The following is a 19,129-nucleotide window of genomic DNA, read 5'->3' as shown; positions in this document are numbered from 1 at the left end:
ATTTGTTTTTCAACAAATATGAAGCACACTTGGATGCAAGACTGATGTGCACATTGGCATTCTGACAATTTTGGAGAATTTTTTTCATTCCTCTCTCCTCTCTCTCATCTTTTCCCTTCTGGGTCTACAATATGTCAGACTAGGTCAAAGGAAGCAATTCCCAAGGAAACAACTATCGGGGTCTGTGTGTTCCACGTTCTACCCACACAGGTGTGTGCTGGATGAACAACAATGCCTTTTATCCAGCCCAAAGTAAATATTTCCTGCTGCAGTAGGTCAGAGTACTTTACTGGATTTTGTTCATGCCTGTGTATGAGGACACATTTAAAAATAAAATTTATGGCCCGGCATGGTGGCTCATGCCTGTAATCCCAGCACTTTGGGAGGCCGAGGCGGGCGGATTATGAGGTCAGGAGATCCAGAACATCCTGGCTAACACGGTGAAACCCCGTCTCTAGTAAAAATACAAAAAATTAGCCAGGCGTGGTGGCGGGCGCCTGTAGTCCCAGCTACTCGGGAGGCTGAGGCAGGAGAATGGCTGAACTCAGGAGGTGGAGCTTGCAGTGAGCGGAGATCGTGCCACTGCACTCCAGCCTGGGCAACAGAGTGAGACTCTGTCTCAATAAATAAATAAATAAATGTTATGCAATCAGAGACACATGTAATGGTGAAAGAATGATAGCAAAGTATTTGGTGTCTTACCATATCATTTAGTTTATTGTTTTGGTTTGTTTTGAGCTTTAAAAAAAACCAATTCAGTCTGTTGAAGTAAAGGACTTCTAAGCATTTACACAACAGCAGCTTATGAATATCAATAATTTCTAAATTAGCTTAGCTTTAATGAATAGTTATATGCCTTTCTTTATTGGACTGGGCATACAGCTTTTGTTTCTGGAATGAAAAGAGTAATTACAAATAACTCTTTAAAAGAATGTCAGTATCCTCTGAATATTCCTGATCCTAAAATATGTTTGATCAGATATTAAGGATATCATGAAAGAAAGATAAGTAATTCTTTTAATTAAATAAAAATAGAATTTGCATTAACTTATTCAATCTATTAGAAGATTACATTTTCATTTGTTTGTGTGTTGAACCAACTTAAACATTTTTGAAGAAATCTTCAGTCCTTTCTGCCATGAAGAGATGGCATTTTTGTCTAGTAAGGCAAATGCTCATAAAAAGATAATTTTTAGGCTACAGGAATTTTATAAATACTCAGAATTATCTCAATTTCCTTCTTACACTTTCATCCTGCTGGCTGACTCCAAAGTATATGCTGAATCTATTTAGTTTGGTTCATTCCACTGCTACCATGTTACATCAAACTACCTTCGTCTCTCATCTGAATTAGTGAAATGAACTCTTAAATGGTTTCCCGCACTTTCCCTCTTGCCTCTGTAATTGATTCTTCACACCACAAGTCCGAATCATCTTTTCAAATTGTACATCATATCTTCGCAAAATGTAAATCACTCCTCTACTTAAACTTCTGCAATATTTTCCCACTGAACTTAGAACAAAATCTCAACTCCATAGCATACCCAGAATGCTTTCCTCTTTTTCTAGGTAGCCTCAGCTTGCACCTGCATCAGTCAGTATTTAGCAGTCATTCTAGACCCTTTTAGGATCCTCAAACACACCTCACAGGTATAGTACCTTTACTATATTGCCTTGTTTTATCATTGTCACAACATTTATCAAAGTCTAATATTACATCTTTTTCTTGTTGATTACTTATACACAGGCCACGTTCTAGACTGTAACCGCATGAGATAGAGACTTGTCTTGTTCACTCCTATATCCTTGATACTTAAATCAGTGTTTGGCATGAAGGAGGTACTCAGTAAATATTGAATGAAAAAAAAAGGACTAAGAAACAAAATATCTGTATTCCATACTAAACACAGAAGATGGTCCAACTGATGTACAATTTATGTATTTTTCCAAATGTAGTTAATTTCATTCCTGGATCAAACTAGATGTTGAAGATCTGCATACTTAGACTGTGTTGTTCTGATACTACCCATACCACATCCTTCACCCCCTCCTGCATGCCCTCTAAACCTTCAAATAACATTTATTATATAATCCATAATCTAGTATTATATTCTGAATTTTATTTGTAATAATTGGTACATGGAATTTACTTTTGAATAAATTTTAGGAATATTGAAGACATTAAGAATTAACCTTTTATTGACTTTTTATAAGGTATATGCAAGATATTTCTTCAGTTTTGTTTTTTTTTTTTTAAGAGAAATGGTCTCACTCTGTCACCCAGGCTGGAGTGTGGTGGCACATTCACAGCTCACTACAGACTCAAACTCCTGGGCTCAAGAGATCTTCTTGCCTCAGTCTCTCAGGTAACTAGGACTATAGGCATGCATCACCATGACCTGCTTACTTTTAAATTTTTTTGTACAGATAGGGTCTCACTGTGTTGCTCAGGCTGGTCTCGAACTGCTGGTTTCAAGCGATACTCCTTTCTCAGCATCCCAAAGTGCTGGGATTACAGGCATAAACCACAGCTGGGCAGATTTCTTTCACAGTTCTCTCCAAAAAGAGAAAATCAATCTCTACTGAGTAAATGTTTGCTGTTTTTTTCCTCACATTTCCTTCTTTGCCTAGCTTTCATGAAGTTCAGAGAAAAATTTGTGGCCCATATTTTATAATTATACAGGACTTCAGTACATGCATTTCTGTCTATTGCAACTTCAGATGATTATTTAAACAATATTTAAAAATTTTCTTTACCTTTATCTTTCAAACTCTACTATACTATGTTATTTTAAATAAAACAATGCAAAACTTTATGAAATAAGATACAATATAAATCGTATACATACTTAGGAAAGCAAGAAAATAAATAGGTTATAAAGAATATTTTCTGCATCCTCACATCATTTCTTTATTCATTAACACAATGATAATTATGAATGATAATACTGGGGATCAATATAGCCCAAGTGGAGCTGGGGCCTGGAAAGTTAAATTATGCTTGGAGCAGGCCAGATTAGGAGATCTTCCTGGTAGTATGAAAATAAAATCTCAAGCCTTTTCTGTCACTGTCATTCTTTCTCTCTGTTTTAATGATGGTAAATCAGGATAAAAACAAAACCCAAATAACTTAATTATGGTTGTACAAGCTACACAATATAATTAAATCCAGTGGGATCTACTTCTTCATTCAAGATAGAAGTGACAGTGGCTAGGGGAACATCATCTAGTGCTTGAGGTTAGTGACTGACACCATCTACTGCCTGAGGATAGTGGCAGGGGAAACCTTGTCTAGTGCCATGAAGCAAACTGAGGTAGCAATGTTTTACTGAGCTCTCTGCTGGGTATGCACTAAACAGTTGCAAGGCTACTATCTGCTAGATTTGCTCAACAAGGATAAAATGTACACTCAACAATTCTCAGTCTTCTTCTTTTGCCAATGACACTGAAAACAGGATTTACACTTCTACTAATTTCAGTCTGAATTTCACAACCAATAATTTTTTTCTTAATTGGAGTTTAAAATAGAATCTGCTCTTAAAAGGCCCATAGTCTTCTCATTCTTGAGAGATGTCTGTGTATGTAAACAGCAAACTCAGCCACAGTGGAATTCATGATAGTAGGTACAAAATGATATGAAAGATTATGATATTTGGGACAAGAGAATCCCTTGGTATGGGAGCTGTCATGTGCACTGTAGAATGTTTAGCAGCATCCCTGGCCTCTATCCACCACGCCAGTAGCAACCCAATGCTTCAGTGTAAAACCAAAAATGTCTCCAGACATTGCCAAATGTCCCTGGGGGCAAAAATCACACCCGTTTGAGAACCACTGGTCTATAGCCTAATTTCTCAGGTCAGCTGTAGCCAATTTATCCATAAACTACTTATGAGGAGTCTACTAAGTAGGCCAAACTAAATAAGTATAATTTACTCTTTATTAACCAATTATGTAACATATTTTGTGAATCACTTTATTACCACAAGGTGCTTTGACCACCATTCAAATATCTAGAAGAAACATCATGCTGGAAACAATCATTAGAATGTCTGGAAGATGCACTTTCTTTTCCATGTCTTTAGAATTGCACTAATCAAACCTATTCATATCTCCAACTAGACACTTCTAGTATCTAGTTTAAGTATAAGGATAAATAGTTGATTTTCACTTTCTTATACAGATTTTGGAAAAGATCATTTGATATTTCTTCTCTGAACATTGAAACTTGAAGGCACTGTTTCTATTTAAGCTTTATAAATAATGCACATTTTCCATAACTTATTTTATTATAGAATAAACTTTTAAGTTATTTCTTTAAGTGTTACCCATTTAACTTTAAAAATCTATCTTTACAATCCCATCCTTACTTTTGTCTCAGCAATATACTAGTTTATATTACAAACAACCTTTGTAATAAATTGTTATATACAAACAACCTTTGTAATAAATTGTTTTGTAACTTTTTATTTATGACTTTTAAGGTTTCCATCAATTTTTTTTAAAGCTGTGCTTATTTCTGAGTGGTCTTCAGAGTCAGAACATGTAAATGTACTTGTCTAAGTTCTCTCCGTGCAAGATTATCAGATGTATGACATAGCAACGGAAGCCAACTAAAAATATACATACTTGCTCCAGTGCACTTTTCCTTCCAATGTCTGCATCTCACCGAGGATGGCAAGGAGAAGAGAGGACTTCCCACATCCTACTTGGCCCACAATCATGGTTAACTGACCTAGGAAAGCAAAACAAAGGATAACTAGAGAGATGGATTCTTAGTGAAATAACATCAAAACACATTTAGGAAAAGCTAATGTTTTACAATCAATGGCCCAGTTTTGATCTCTAGCAATAAGGTATTCTAAACAGCCCCTTTCTCTGATACGTCTTTTTGGAAAAGGAAAAAAAAAAATATATATATATATATATATAAAATGATCTATTATTTTTAAAACTATGAGAATAGCTGATATCAGTAAAGAGAGTAATGAAATAATTGCCTAGATTATCGAGATTAGTTTTAACTTTAATATTCAATTCATTCAGAATAAAACGGGCAGTTTTGACTAAAATAAATAATTGGGATAACTCTTTTCTCCAATTTCTCTTTGAAGAAGAGAGTGTCTTTGCATTTATAATAGAAAAATCTCTTCCTATTATAAATTTGTTTTGCATTTATAATAGAAAAATCTTCATCTAATGAACATAAGGCCAGGTCAAAAATATTTCTATTCAATTATAGAGACATTTTAAGGAAAAATTACTGGGTTTATTCCTAAATATTTTATTCTTTTTGATGCTATAGTGGATAGTATTGTTTTCTTAATTTGAGATAGTTTGTTGTTAGCATATAAGTTCTTGGAAATAAAATTAACCAAGGGGGTGAAAAACATATACACTGAAAACTATGACATTGGTGAAATTAACACAAACAAAAAAAAAGAAAAGACATCTGGGCTTAGGGACTGGAAGAATTAATATTGTTAAAATGTCCCTACTACCCAAAGCAATCTACAGATTCAATGTAATCCTTATCAAAATCCCTATGGCATTTTTTACAGAAATAGAAAAATCAATTCCAAAATTCATATGGAAACAGTAGACCCCAAATAGCCAAAGGTATCTTAAGAAAGCAGAGCAAAGCTGGAGGTATCACACTTCTTGCTTGCAAAATATATTACAAACCTACAGTAATCAAAACAGTATGGTACTTGCATAAAGACAGATGCATATATCAATGGAACAGAAGAGAGAGACCATAAATAAACCCATACATATACAGTCAACTGATCTTCAGCAAGGGGTTTCAACAAACTGGATATCTACATGCAAAAGAATAAAATTGGAGCCTATACTACACCATACACAAAAATCAACTCAAAATGGATTAAAAACTTAAATGTCAGACCTGAAACTATAAAAATCCTTAAAGAAAAAACTTCTTGGCATTGAACTTGGCAGTGATTTCTTGGATTTCACACAAAAGCACAGGCAATAAAACCAAAAATAGGTAAGCAGAACCACATCAAACTAAAGAGCTTCTGCACAGCAAAGGAAACAACAGAATGAAAAGGAGACCTACAGGATGAGAGAAAATATTTGCAAACTATCTATCTGATAAGAGGTTAATATCCAAAATATAAAATACAAAAAAATGCTAAAACAGAAACGAAACAAATAATCCAATTAAAAAATGGGCAAAGAATCTGAATAGAGATATTTCTCCAAATAAGAAATACAAATGGCCACCAGGTATATATAAAATGGCATTCAACAACACTAAACATCAGGGAAATGCAAATCAAAACCATAATGAGATATCACCTCACACCTGTTAGGATGGCTGTAATAAAAAAACATGAAAGATAACAAGTGTTAGTGAGGATGTGGAGAAACTGGAACCCTTACACACTGTTGCTGGTAATGTAGAATTGCGCAGCCAACAATGGAAAACAGTATAGAGGTTCCTCGAAAAACTAAAAATAGAATTGCCATATGATCCAGCAATCTCACTTCTGGGTATTTATGCAAGCGAATCAGAATTAGGGTCTCGAAGAGATATCTGCTCCCCCATCTTCATTGTAGCATCATTCACAATAGCCAAGGTAGTGAAACAACCCAAATGTCCACTGACAGATGAATGAATAAAGAAAATGTGGTATATACATGAAATGGGATATTACTCAGTGTTACAAAAAGAAGGAAATCCTGCCATTCACAACAACGTGGATGAACCTAGAGGACATTATGCCGAATGAAATAAGCCAGTCACAGAAGGAGAAATACTACTGTATGATTCCACTTCTATGAGGTATCTAAAATTTTGACTCTTTTAGGTATTTTAACTAATTTAGTTAAAATTTTAGACACTTCTTTTCACAGAAGCAGAAAATAGAATGGTGGGTTCCAGGAGTTGGGGGAAAGGGAAAATGGGAAATTGTTGTTTAATAGTTACTATTGAATTTCAGTTATGTGAGATGAATAAGTTCTAGAAATCTGCTGGTCAATATAGTATGTACAATTAACAATATAGTACTGTGTACTTTAAAATGTGTCAAGAGAATAAGTCTCATGTTAAGTGTTCTTCCCACAAAAAAATAAAATAAAAACAGAAGAACACAAGGAAATTTTTGGTAGCGATTGCATATTGAATACCTTTATTGTGGTGATGGTTTTCACAGGTATATACATATGCCCAAATTCATCAAAATGTAAGCATTAAATATGTGCAATTTTTGTGGATCAATTACACTTCGATAAAACTTTTTAAAAATATTAAATACATATAATTATTGATATTTAAATTTTAAGTATCTTGAAAACTTCATCAGTATTTCTCACAAACAGAAAATAAGTTTCTCATATACTCTTTCTTTAAAGTGTTTCTCAAACAAAAAGTGAAATCAACCACCCCACTGTTTAAATTGCCCAAATCAGCAAATGAACAGTAAATAATTGTCCAAAGGTATAGACTCCACGGTGAAAGGCAGGTCTCATCATTTCCAGCCATTCCCACAGTGACACAGTGCTCGCAAGCAGAATAGTGCAAATAGGTAACCATAAATAATATTTATGTCTTTAAAAAGTATCTTTTTGTTAGGCTCAATTATCTTGGAAAACTATGGTTACGGTCATGAACAATTACAAAAATGCATAACAAATGACTCTTACCTGTTGGAATTCGAATGTCTATATTGGATAATGTAGCTAAACCACTGCCCCATGAAAAGTATCCATTTGTGACCTACAAAATAAAAATATAGAAATTAAATTATATGTGTGGTATCAATGAACAATTCTAATTAAAATAAAAATTTGTAAGTGCTAAAAGACTCAACCCAAGGTAGAACACACAGTGGTGAAATTCTGATTTAGAGTTATGGCTATTTAGCGGTGTAAATGAAAAATTAAAAAGAATGAAACTGAAAGGAGGATCTTTCAATTTGCGATATTATGAAGAATGCTAAAATCTCTGACAATTTGGGATTACCGGATCGTTTACATATGGACAGACAATTATCCCAAACATTTTCCAATGAAATCTCTACATTAATTATTTTCTCACTGCCAGACAATTCCCCAAATCCTAGTGATTAAAATGAAGAAAAGAAATAACCACAAATTATTCCAGCAAAATGACTTCATTAACTGAGGAGGAAAATTCTGTAATTAATGAGTTTCCTGAACTGTGTAGGCCAACTATTCACTGAAGTTAAAAAAAAAAAAAGAGTAAAGCATAATAAAAGAAGTGAGGCAACATTGCTTGTGGTATAAACGCCAACAATCAGGAAAAATCACAATACCTTCTATTCATCCCACACAATCTATTTGTTTTAACAAGCTTCAAGTGGACTTAATAGTTTTACCAGTTATAAAAATAGGAAATAAAACAATAACAGGACCCAAGAATTAGAAGGATGAAGTAGACACAGATGAGGGGAGGAAAGGCTCCTAAAAATCAGGAGAAATTGAAGACACGCTTTGCTCATAAACTAATGTTTTATTTCAAAACCAGAAATGAAATTTCTAAGCACACTATTGTTTAGGAATTTTGCAGAATGGATTTGTGATATTTGAATTACAACTACATATAACCCTAAAAACTCTTCATAAAATGAATAACTTAAAGAGTGAAAAACTCTGCTTGAAAAGGCTAGCTTACATTTGTCCATGCAGGTTTTCTCTAGCTTGTAATATATATGGCACAACATTTAGTAATATCCATAACATAGTTATGTGTGAAATTAGTCATGGAAGGAGGGTCGCATGGAAGGGCTGGATTCGAATTACTGATTGCTTTATAAATATGGCTGATCTTCCTCACTCTGTGTGAGGGACTGTGTCAAGCTGGCATAGATTACAAAGAAGGCATAATGCAGTCTCCCTGCTCTCTTGAAGCTTGCAATCAGTTGAGTAAGTAAACCATGGAAAGAAGTGAGTACAAGACATGACATTATGGGCTAAGTACCAGATAGATGGGACACACAGACACTAAGTACAATAGCAGCTCATAAAGAAAATCATTTACATCTGGGATGAGTAAAAAAACTTTTTGGAAAAAGAGACCTTTTAACTAGTTTTGTAAAATATACTGAATGTCAATGAAAGCATTTGTAGGTAAAGAAATATAGTGAGAATAGGCCTAAGATCAAAAAACCATAAAATATGTCAGAGGAAATGATGAATAGAGCTAGCTGGGGCAGAGCTGGCTGGGGCTGTCATTATGGTTAAGTGACAAATGGCATGCAAAGAAATTATACAGCCTCAGAGGCTGAAGATTCCATTTTCTCTCCTAGGGTAGGTGAGGAGGCTAAAAGAGGCACAAAAATAGATGCTTGTGGACAAGGGCCAGCATGAAACTGAGAGGCCCTACATGACACCGTTGATGTTCTCAGCAAATTGGGAGCTAAGGTGATCTGGAGAAAGAGGAGGCAAAAGGAGAGAGAAGGAGGTGGGAATAGAGTGGTGACAGCTGCATAGCTACTGTAGGTTTGGAAAATAATGCTGCTAAGAGACATGTAAAAGGATGACAGATAGCTATTGGGGGAGGGGAGTCAGCTGAGGTTGGAGATAATAAATCTGTGGCCATGCTGGCCTGTATCATTGTGTCACCTTCTCCATTGCACTCAGCAGCCTTGTTATAGATGTGTAGAAGGCATAATGTTGGATTGCTGCAGAAAGGTACTACAGGACTGGGAGAAAAAGAAGGGGCTCAGGATATTGAAGGTTTCAATGGTGTTAAAAAAAACAGTGACCATGAAATTCTTTAAGAGAAAACTTGGGTACCAGGATTTTGTTGTCAGTGACTGACTAGTCTAATAGAGTAAGATAGAGGGGATGCAGTTCCAGGTGGTGACCAAGTGTGAATACAAATTATATGAGTGTGAAATTAAATTATACATGTGGTATCAATGAATTAAAATAAAAATTTGTAAGTGCTAAAAGACTCAACCCAAGGTAGAACACACAGTGGTGAAATTCTGATTTAGAGTTTTGGCTATTCAGTGGTATAAATGAAAAATTAAAAAGAGTGAAAGTGAAAGGAGGGTCTTTCAATTCGTGATATTATGAAGAATGCTAAAAATCCTTTAGTACCTTTCTGCAGCAATCCAATCTCATGCCTTCTACACATGTATAACCAGGCTGCTGAATACTATGGAGAAGGTGACACAGTGATACAGGTGAGGTTGTACAAATGGAGTGACAGTAGATTAGGGGATTTTCAGGCTGGGATACTGGATAGACTGTGCCCTTGGAAGTTTAAATCCTTACCATGTGTGGCACATACAAAGACGGAACGGTGGACTAGGAAACATACTCACATCTACAGTGAAGGTGGAAGAGTGATTATGAGGTCCTCTGATAATATATGTGAGAACAAGTAGAAAATACCACAGCTTTATGAGCGTGACAGGGAAAGGTTATGGTCTGAAAGTAGCAGGAAAGAACTAGAAGAATGCAATGTCACCTTCTGATTTGGTGCTACATTGAAGTAAAAGAAGGAACAACATCCATACAAGAAAGATAGAAGAGGAGGAAGGCTAAAGTTAATTTCTCCTGCTACCGTTTACACTTTCATTCCCTCCCGCCTTTTACAAAATGCACTAAATTCCCCACCAGCAGGGTTAAAATCCTGACTTCCCCAACTAGATGTCTGAACTTGGAAAATCAGCTAATATGTAAATCAGTCTTTGCAAAGGATCATGTAAGGATAGGTAGAATGATGATCATCATAGCAGGGTTTGTGATAGAGGAAAGATGGAGGCAAGCTCGGTGTACATCACTAGGGGATAAGTAAAATGCAGCGACACATTCTAGAGGATACAATGGTGCACTTAGCAGAAGGAAACAATCAAGAAACATTTAAATTGAGAGCACACAGACACTTATGACAATACTACATATTTTACAAAGATACGAGCATGCCTAAGCACATCAAGCACATTAGAGCTGGTTCTATAATGATGGGGGTAGGGGGTAGGGTATCTTGGGGATGAGGTGACTTTGATAAGAAGGAGTATCAGGCATACAGGGAAAGAATGAATTAAAATTTAAAAGCAGGAGCCAGATAGACACAAAATGTCACCTAGTATATGATTCCATTTATATGAAATATCCAGAAAAGGCAAATCCATTTGTTGCTGCCTGGGGCAAGGGGAGTGGGAAATGGGAGCAATTGCTTAATGCATTTGAGATTTCCTCTTGGGGTGATGAAATAGTTTTGGAACTAGGTAAAGGTAGTGGTTGCACAACATTGTGAATGTACTAAATGCCACTGGATTGTTCACTTTGAAATGATTGTCTGCTAAGTGAATTTCACCTCAATGAAAATAATGTTTTGTTTTGTTTTTTAAATTTAAAGGCAGGGCACACACAGACCACTGTCCATTTTCTCCTGCTGAAAATAAGTAACAATGCTGAACAAAATTTGGCTTGTAAAAAATCTCACTAAAAGAAGCACTTAGGAAATTCCAAGTCAAAATATAAGGAAAATATACAAATTCAAAGGTATGAGCCCCAGAACACCTAAGCCTCTTTCCCCCAAGGGGCCAAGTATAGCTAAGAAGGAAAAAAAAAAAAACAGTTATAAAGACTTGTTCTAAAAGGTATCAATGTTCATTAGAAAGCTATAGTAATCATTACAGTGGGGTACTGAACAGACAAATAAATCTGAGAAAAATAAATAAAGGCTATCAATTGATTCACACACATATAGATCCTTGATGTATAACTGACATCACACTGAAGATCAGTGGGGACAATGATCAATATATGGGGCTAGGCAACTAGATATCACACTTGAAAACATTAAATCAGACCTTACTGATTTACTACTAAATTTGGGAAAATGACTAATACTAAATGTACTACTGCTACATTTATGATTTACTAATAAATTATTCATCACTGATTTACCTACTAAATCACATCCCTACTTCATACTAAACACAAAAATTGATTTTATGTGTATTAAAGGACTAAAGGTAAAAAGTGTAGCTTCAAAGCTTTTAGGAGCTAATATAGAACAACTTCATGGCCTCTGGGTAGGAAAAGTTTTCTTAAATAAGACCAAAAACCAAAGCATTAGCCATAAAGGAAAAGTTGTATCCTAGACTATATTAAAATTAAGAACTTCTGTTCAATGAAAGATATCATAGAGTGGAAAGCCAAGTCACATAGAGTGGGAGAAGAATTTTGCAACATATGTGACTGTCAAAGTAGTACCAAGAATTTTTAAAGAGGAGAAGGACAAACAACCTGGTAATTCACGAAAGAGAAATCCAAACCCAAACCCCAGTGGCCATTTTCATAAATATATCTTATATCGAAAGTTGCTTGACCTCATTTGTAATCAGAAAAATGCAAATAAAAACCGCAGCAAGATACAATTACATCTCTCCCAGCACGCAACACTTGGCAAAAGAATGAGAAGCATTTTTTTGGTGAAGACGTAGAGCACCTGGAACTCTCAGTCACTTCTGGTGAAAGTGTAAATTGGCACCATCACTTTGGAAAGCAGTTTGCCATTATCTAGGAAGGTTGAGGATGCACATACCGTATAACGCAGCAACTGTTCACAATAGCCCCAAACTGAAAAATACCCAACAGTCCATCAAAAGTAGAATAGATAATTAAATTCTGGTATATTTATAGAATGGAACAATTTGTACAATAGAACAGCAATGAGAGTGAATGGATTGCATTTACACAATATGGATGAATTACATATACAAAATGTTGAGCAAAAGAAGCAACACACACACATATACACATATTTAAACTTTTAAGAAACTAAAAATATGTTTTCAAGGAGGCAAGCATAGCAGGAATAATCAAGGAAATGATGACTATAAAAGACAGGGTGGCAATTATATCTCGGGGAAAAATATAAGAAGACAGCAGATATATGTGTTGGAGCATTTTCTGAGGGAGCTGCTGATATAAATATGTACTTCTCTGCAGTATATTGTATTTCATAATAAAAATATTTCAAAAAATAAATATATTATTACCAATTTGTGAGCTTTCACCATAAATAAAAAATTAATTTGGGCTTGAAAGTGAGCCTGAAACTGCGGAGCCCATTCAGAAGCACAGCAAAGTCAAAGCCATTGATAAGCAGCTATTTTGCTTAATGCATGAATGGTCAATTTTGGAAAAAAAATCATAATAGTCTCTCTTTTTTCTTTCAAAATGAAAATTAATGAAACACATGGAAAAGACATATTTTTAGATTCCTACTATAGTGAACAGAAAATGTCAATTAAAAACTGGCCCTGTTTTTTATTCACCAATACATTAGTTGTTATCTGGGCATAGTTGGGAAACAACAGCATAAAGGACCCTTTCCAATCTCTCATTCCTTATCTTTTCATAGCCCCTAGTTCACACTCTGCCTGAACATTATAATTGCTTAGGGAACAACACACACACACACACACACACACTTTTTTAAAGCTTTCTAGGTGATTCTAATGCATAGCCAAAGTCAAGAATCACTAGAGCTCTCTTTAAAATTCATATGTGACATATCCTTTTAACCCCAAAACAACCACACTAAAATGGCATGTCCACCTCAAGATGGGCAAACCATGGCTCAATGAGGCATAGTAATTTGCCCAAATATCACGCATCAAATTAGTGGAAAATGGAGGGCTAGCACTAGCTTGTTCCACTCAATCACATGTTTGTTCCGATTATGAAGTGGCTATTGTGGGAAGGTATTGTGTCAGGTGTCAAGGAGAGAGAGACCTAAACATAGCTCTTGGCTCTACTATACACCCCATACTGAGCCTCCCCCTCTCTCTGACTGGCCTAGGCTGTGCAGGGGAATTGGATATCCTCCAGTAGCCAGTGCAGCCAGTTTGCTAAGTTTCCAGGACTCTGGCAACTCCCATGGATGGAGGCCTTTGACTGCTGCCGGCAGCTCTCCCAATTCCTGCACAACACTGATTACTCCCTCTTATCCCCAACTCTCGGTTGCCTGTTCCGCCTTAACTTAAGCACAATGCCTGGGGAGAGTCCAAATAGCCAAGTTTGAAATGAGATGAAGGGCAGTACCGGGAAACTGGTGAATGCATACACTAGTCTGAGTCTCCCCTGATTGAAAACAATGACTATTTAATTTATATTCCTGAAATTTGAATTTATAATATTGGTATTCTCATGAATCAGTTTATTTCGTTGATAAACATAGGAATACCAGAGAAAATACATGCGACACTAGCTTCTAAAGCAGATTCAGAAGAAAGTCACATTCTCTGGTTGTTGAAACGTGCTGCTGGAGCAAAAATTGTGGTTGGGAGATGAGGAAGAACTGACAATTACAACTCAGCATTTTTTTTTAAATGTTATTAGGGTTAATGACAACTGTAAAAAGAATAAGGACACTTTCGCAGAACTTCACCATAAAGTAGTAACATAAATGTTTCTATTCATGTAAGAATCCAGAAAATAAAAATAACCTTTATTGCAATGTCCTCTGTTTCTGCGGGACGTAGACGCCGTGTTGATTGCTCATAGCTGTCCAGGTGATATCTTCCAGGCTGTTTCCTGTTTATAGTTTTTGGCTGATGCATTCCAAATGGAAAAGAACACAAGTTGAAGCTTTATTTAAAAAATGAAGTTTTACTGAACATTTACTCACATTGCTACCTAAGTTCCAAGAAAAAGAAACAAGTGGATGTCATATTTTAATTATTTCAATGACTCCTTCATAAAAAAAAACAAAAAAAAGTGAAAAATTCTTAAGCTATAGTTAAACCTCATTCACATGCCTCTTGAGAAAAAATGAAAATATGAAAATAGGATACTTGCAAATGATGGAAGTTAAAGTACAGAGTCCCAAACTAAGTTTTGGATAATCTTTCTCCAATGATATGGATGGATTATGCCCAGGCAATAAAAACAACTGTGTGGTGTTAAAAGGTGATCAGATTAACTCAGGTCAAACTAGAATCCATTCGTTAGGCTATCATATGGTTTGGCTTTCGTGGGAGGTACCCAGTGGGAGGTAATTGAATCATGGGTGTGGGGGTTTTTCCCGTGTTGTTCTCGTGATAGTGACTAAGTCTCAGGAGATCTGATGGTTTTACATAGAGGAGTTCCCCTGCACATGCTCTCATGCCTGCCACCATGTAAGACATGCCTTTGCTTCTCCTTTGCCTTCCACCATGACTGTGAGGCCTCCCCAGCCATGTGGAACTGTGAGTCCATTAAATCTCTTTCCTTTATAAATTACCCAGTCTCAGGTATGTCTTTATTAGCAGTGTGAGAATAGACTAATACAGCTATCAGGCTTGTAAACATTTCACCCATACATTATTGATTATTCTCTGAATCATGAGGATTTTTAATCTGATACACTCACATAAATCAGATTGAGCTACACAGCACCCAGCATCTGCTATGTATTGACGAAAGCATAAAGATCTAGATTTTTTTTTTTTTGTCCAAAGATATTACGGTGTTTCATCAGGAGATCCACAAGTCTTATCAAATGCTCTAGTCTATCTCGAATGTTACAGCCCTATTCCTAGTCAACGGACTAAGACATCCATTATAAAGAGGATGCCAGCTGAGGTGTGACAGTCTTCACGTATTTAAGATGAATGTAAGTCATACCTAGAAATTTGTCATTCTCTAATTTTTTAGTTCAGTTTCACACAGAGATAAATGCCTAAAGAGAAAGTAGAATATTTAGCTCATAAACATCTAATCTGGAAAAATTTTAAAGCTCAAAATCTCTTCCAGAAATATATTGAGTCAGTATTTCAACATAAATAATTAACTTTTTTTTTTTTTTGGAAACAGAGTCTCACTCTGTCACCCAGGCTGGAGTGCAGTGGCATGAACACAGCTCACTGCAGCCTTGACCACCCAGGCTCAAGTGATCCTCCCACCTCAGCCTCCTGAGAAGCTGAGTCTACAGGTGCATTTGCCACCATGCCTGGCTAACTTATTTACTATTTGTAGAGACAGGTTCTCCCTATGTTGCCCAGGTGGTCTCAAACACCTGGATACAAGCAATCCACCTATCTCAGCTTCCCAAAGTGCTGGAACTACAGGTATGAACAAATGCACTCAGCCATAATTATCTTCCTACTCAAATACCTTATAGAGAATATGAAGGCTAAGTAATAAACACTTTAAACTGTTAAGTTACCTAGAAAGGAAAGGATTCTAGAATTGTGAAAGTTGTTGGTTTTAGGGGGTTATTTTTTGGCCTGGAACTGCAGGTTTAGCTTTTTGAAAAATCCATTGGGTTCTACTATGGGAATTAGGAATGTACTCAAATAATCAGTAACTTAATCCAAACAAGATATTGCTCTTCCAATTTCCATCAACTGGTGTTATCAGGAGAACACCCAAACTATCAAATAGTACATTGCTAGGCTACATGCAGATAAATACACAATTTAAAAAGCCACTGAAAAGATTAGAAAGTAAGACACTAGCAGTGGTTTTGTCACACAAAAATACTAATGTATTTTGACTTAAAACAGAGAGAGGAGGAGAATATGTTCATGTACTTTTAGTTTTGTTTTTCCTTCCTACAGCCCTCACAAATACTCCTGGAAGTACACTGCATGAGAGGGAGGTTGTAGAAAGCCACTATCCTTTAGGCTAAGTATATTTTCTATACAAAACAGGTCTACACCTACATATAAAATGTACTGTCTTCTAGAGTCTTAAATTCTGTAACATTATTGCCCCCACAGGTCCAAAAGAAATGACTTCATGCCCTTCACAAAACTAAGAAGAGGGTGGGAAGAGTAGATGTGTTGACAGAGATTTGAGTTGAAGTTCCACAGATGTAATATGAAGAGACTTTGGCCCTAGACTGTCACTAATTCTCCATGGAGATTCTACAGCCAAAACCACTTAACTCTAAGCTTTTACAGAATACATAGTATCTTAAGCACTCTCAAGAAGGAGTTTCCATTAGTGTTATTTTCAAACACACAGCTTTTTTCACTCCATTTTAAAAAGTTTGTCATTTGTGGTTTGGCCCATCAGCAGTGATGAATGACCCTGAAAGACATCAAGAAGTCCAGTCTGGTTTCAATAACCCTGAAGATATTGGATGCGTTTGAAGGGGATTCTTTTTTTCTTTCCAAAACCTTTTCTCAGTTCAATTTTTCTTCTATGCCACATCTCATACAAAAAAATTCTTCAGATTTCCCTAACTCCATGAACTTGAACTCCTATATCCCGTTTCTTGAGGTCATCTCACTCTGCTCATCCCCCTATCTCTGAAAGACAAGTTCCTTGGTAGTCTAGGACCATCCCAAGAGTGACGAGACTGGTTCTAATCAAATATTTGACCCCCTACTGCCTAAAAGTTTAGACGCTCTTTAATGCATTTTTGTCTTTGTGTCCATGTCCACACACTAACAAACAAGCATTTTGAGGCGTTGCTCCTCCAGCATATATAAACATGGCTGGTGGTCCCTTCTCAGACAAAATCACACCTGTTCAGTAAAACAACTTAACAGAAAGTTAAAAAACAAAAACAAAAACAAACACCTCCAGAACAGCAGAAGAAAACAAGTCTAAATATAGCCACATGATTGCCTTAACTATTTTTTAGTAGTTTTAAACATGACGTAAAAAATATATAATATAGATTGATTTCCTAGGAAAAGCTTTCCAAGTTCCAATCAATTCCAGTCAGGAGACTGATTGTGTTGTTTCACATAAATGGTAAATATATTTTTTCTAATAGTAACAATTATAACTAACATTAACTTATGACTCATGGTGGAATAATGCTTTTCTACTTTGTGAAATATATTAATTTTTAAGAATTTCTTCAGAATTTTTTAGACAGTTCCTTCGAGAAAATGGTATAATCCAGTAATTGATTTAAATATTATCTAATGGCTAATGGCTAATGGTTCTTAAATTTATATCTCCAATGCTTATGTCTCTTCTTGGGTTAAGAAGTATCTCAAAACTTGCATGTGCAAAATGTACCTCGTGATTCTACCTCAACACCAATCTCCTCATTTCTCAGCCTCCCTATTTCAGTTAATGGCTATATCATCTACCCAGAAGTCAAGCCAATAACCTAGGATTCTTCCTTGAGTCCTCTTTCTCCCTCATCTCCTCCATCCAATCTATCGCAAGTCTTTATCAGCTCAACTTCTAAAGTGTACACTGAATTTGATCTCCTTTTTCACAATATCCACTGCAACTGGACCAAAAGCTGTAATTCCAACCATCATCCTCTCCTGCCTATATTATTATAATGACTTCTTTACTGATCTACTATTTTACTCTTTGTCCTCCATTGACTTCCCTCTACACAGAAAACAACAACATAATAAACAAACATAATAAACAACAACATAATAAACAAAGTTATATTACTCCCTACTTTGAAACCTTCCAATAATTTCCTATTGCATGTCAATAAAATCCAAACTCTTTCCATGGCTTACAAGGGCCCTCAATCATTGTTCTCACATCATCTCATCTTTCTCTTCTTCACCAGGCTCCAGCCACAGTGTCCCTCTGTTCCTTGAACACATCAAATTAATTCCTACCTCAAGATCTATGCATCTACTAGTTCTCCTGCATGGAATGCTCTTTTCCCATGACTTTTCAGGAAAGGTACCTATTTTTTATTCAGGTCTTAGCTCAAATGCTGGCTCTCCAGAAGGGCCTTTTTGGAAATGACCACCCTGCTTCAAGTACCCAATTCACTCTCTAATACCCTCTTTTATTTTCTTCACACAGTGAAACTATGTCATTGTTTTAATTTGCTTATCAATTCCTGCCTCAAGAAAGCGAATTCTGTGACAGGAAGGATATCACATGTCTTGTTCATTGCTACAACCCTAAGTCTTGGCACAAAGCACAGGGCAGCCAAAAAATCTAAAAACACAAGCATATATTTAAAAAAAGCTTATTCATATTACATGTAATGCATGACAAAATAATACTGACTATGTTTCTAGATTTTATGCAGATACTAAGTAAATATTTGTATCATGGATAAATGAACTGGTCTACAACTTACAAGATTCAAGTTTTAATTCTAGCTCTACCACTTAGTAATCTTACGACTTTATTTAAGCCTCATGACATGCAAAATAAAAAGAGCTAGAAAATAAAAAAAGAGACA

At 35.8% G+C, this 19,129-nt stretch overlaps 1 protein-coding gene across 1 annotated transcript in view; it reads right to left on the bottom strand.

Annotated features, from left to right (window-relative positions):
* Positions 1 to 19,129, bottom strand: part of ABCC9 (ATP binding cassette subfamily C member 9) — a 229,140-nt gene that overhangs the window by 73,478 nt on the left and 136,533 nt on the right. The window contains exons 22-24 of the mRNA XM_063639618.1: positions 14,463 to 14,567; positions 7,669 to 7,741; positions 4,627 to 4,732 (exon numbers count right to left, since the gene is read on the bottom strand). Coding sequence (XP_063495688.1) covers positions 4,627 to 4,732; positions 7,669 to 7,741; positions 14,463 to 14,567 — 284 coding nt within the window. The remainder of the gene's footprint in view (positions 1 to 4,626; positions 4,733 to 7,668; positions 7,742 to 14,462; positions 14,568 to 19,129) is intronic.

This window comes from Symphalangus syndactylus, chromosome 5 (assembly GCF_028878055.3).
Source record: "Symphalangus syndactylus isolate Jambi chromosome 5, NHGRI_mSymSyn1-v2.1_pri, whole genome shotgun sequence".
NCBI classification, from domain to species: domain Eukaryota; kingdom Metazoa; phylum Chordata; class Mammalia; order Primates; family Hylobatidae; genus Symphalangus; species Symphalangus syndactylus.
The sequence above is the reverse complement of the archived record's forward strand: the minus strand, read 5'-3'. Positions and strand labels throughout refer to the sequence as shown.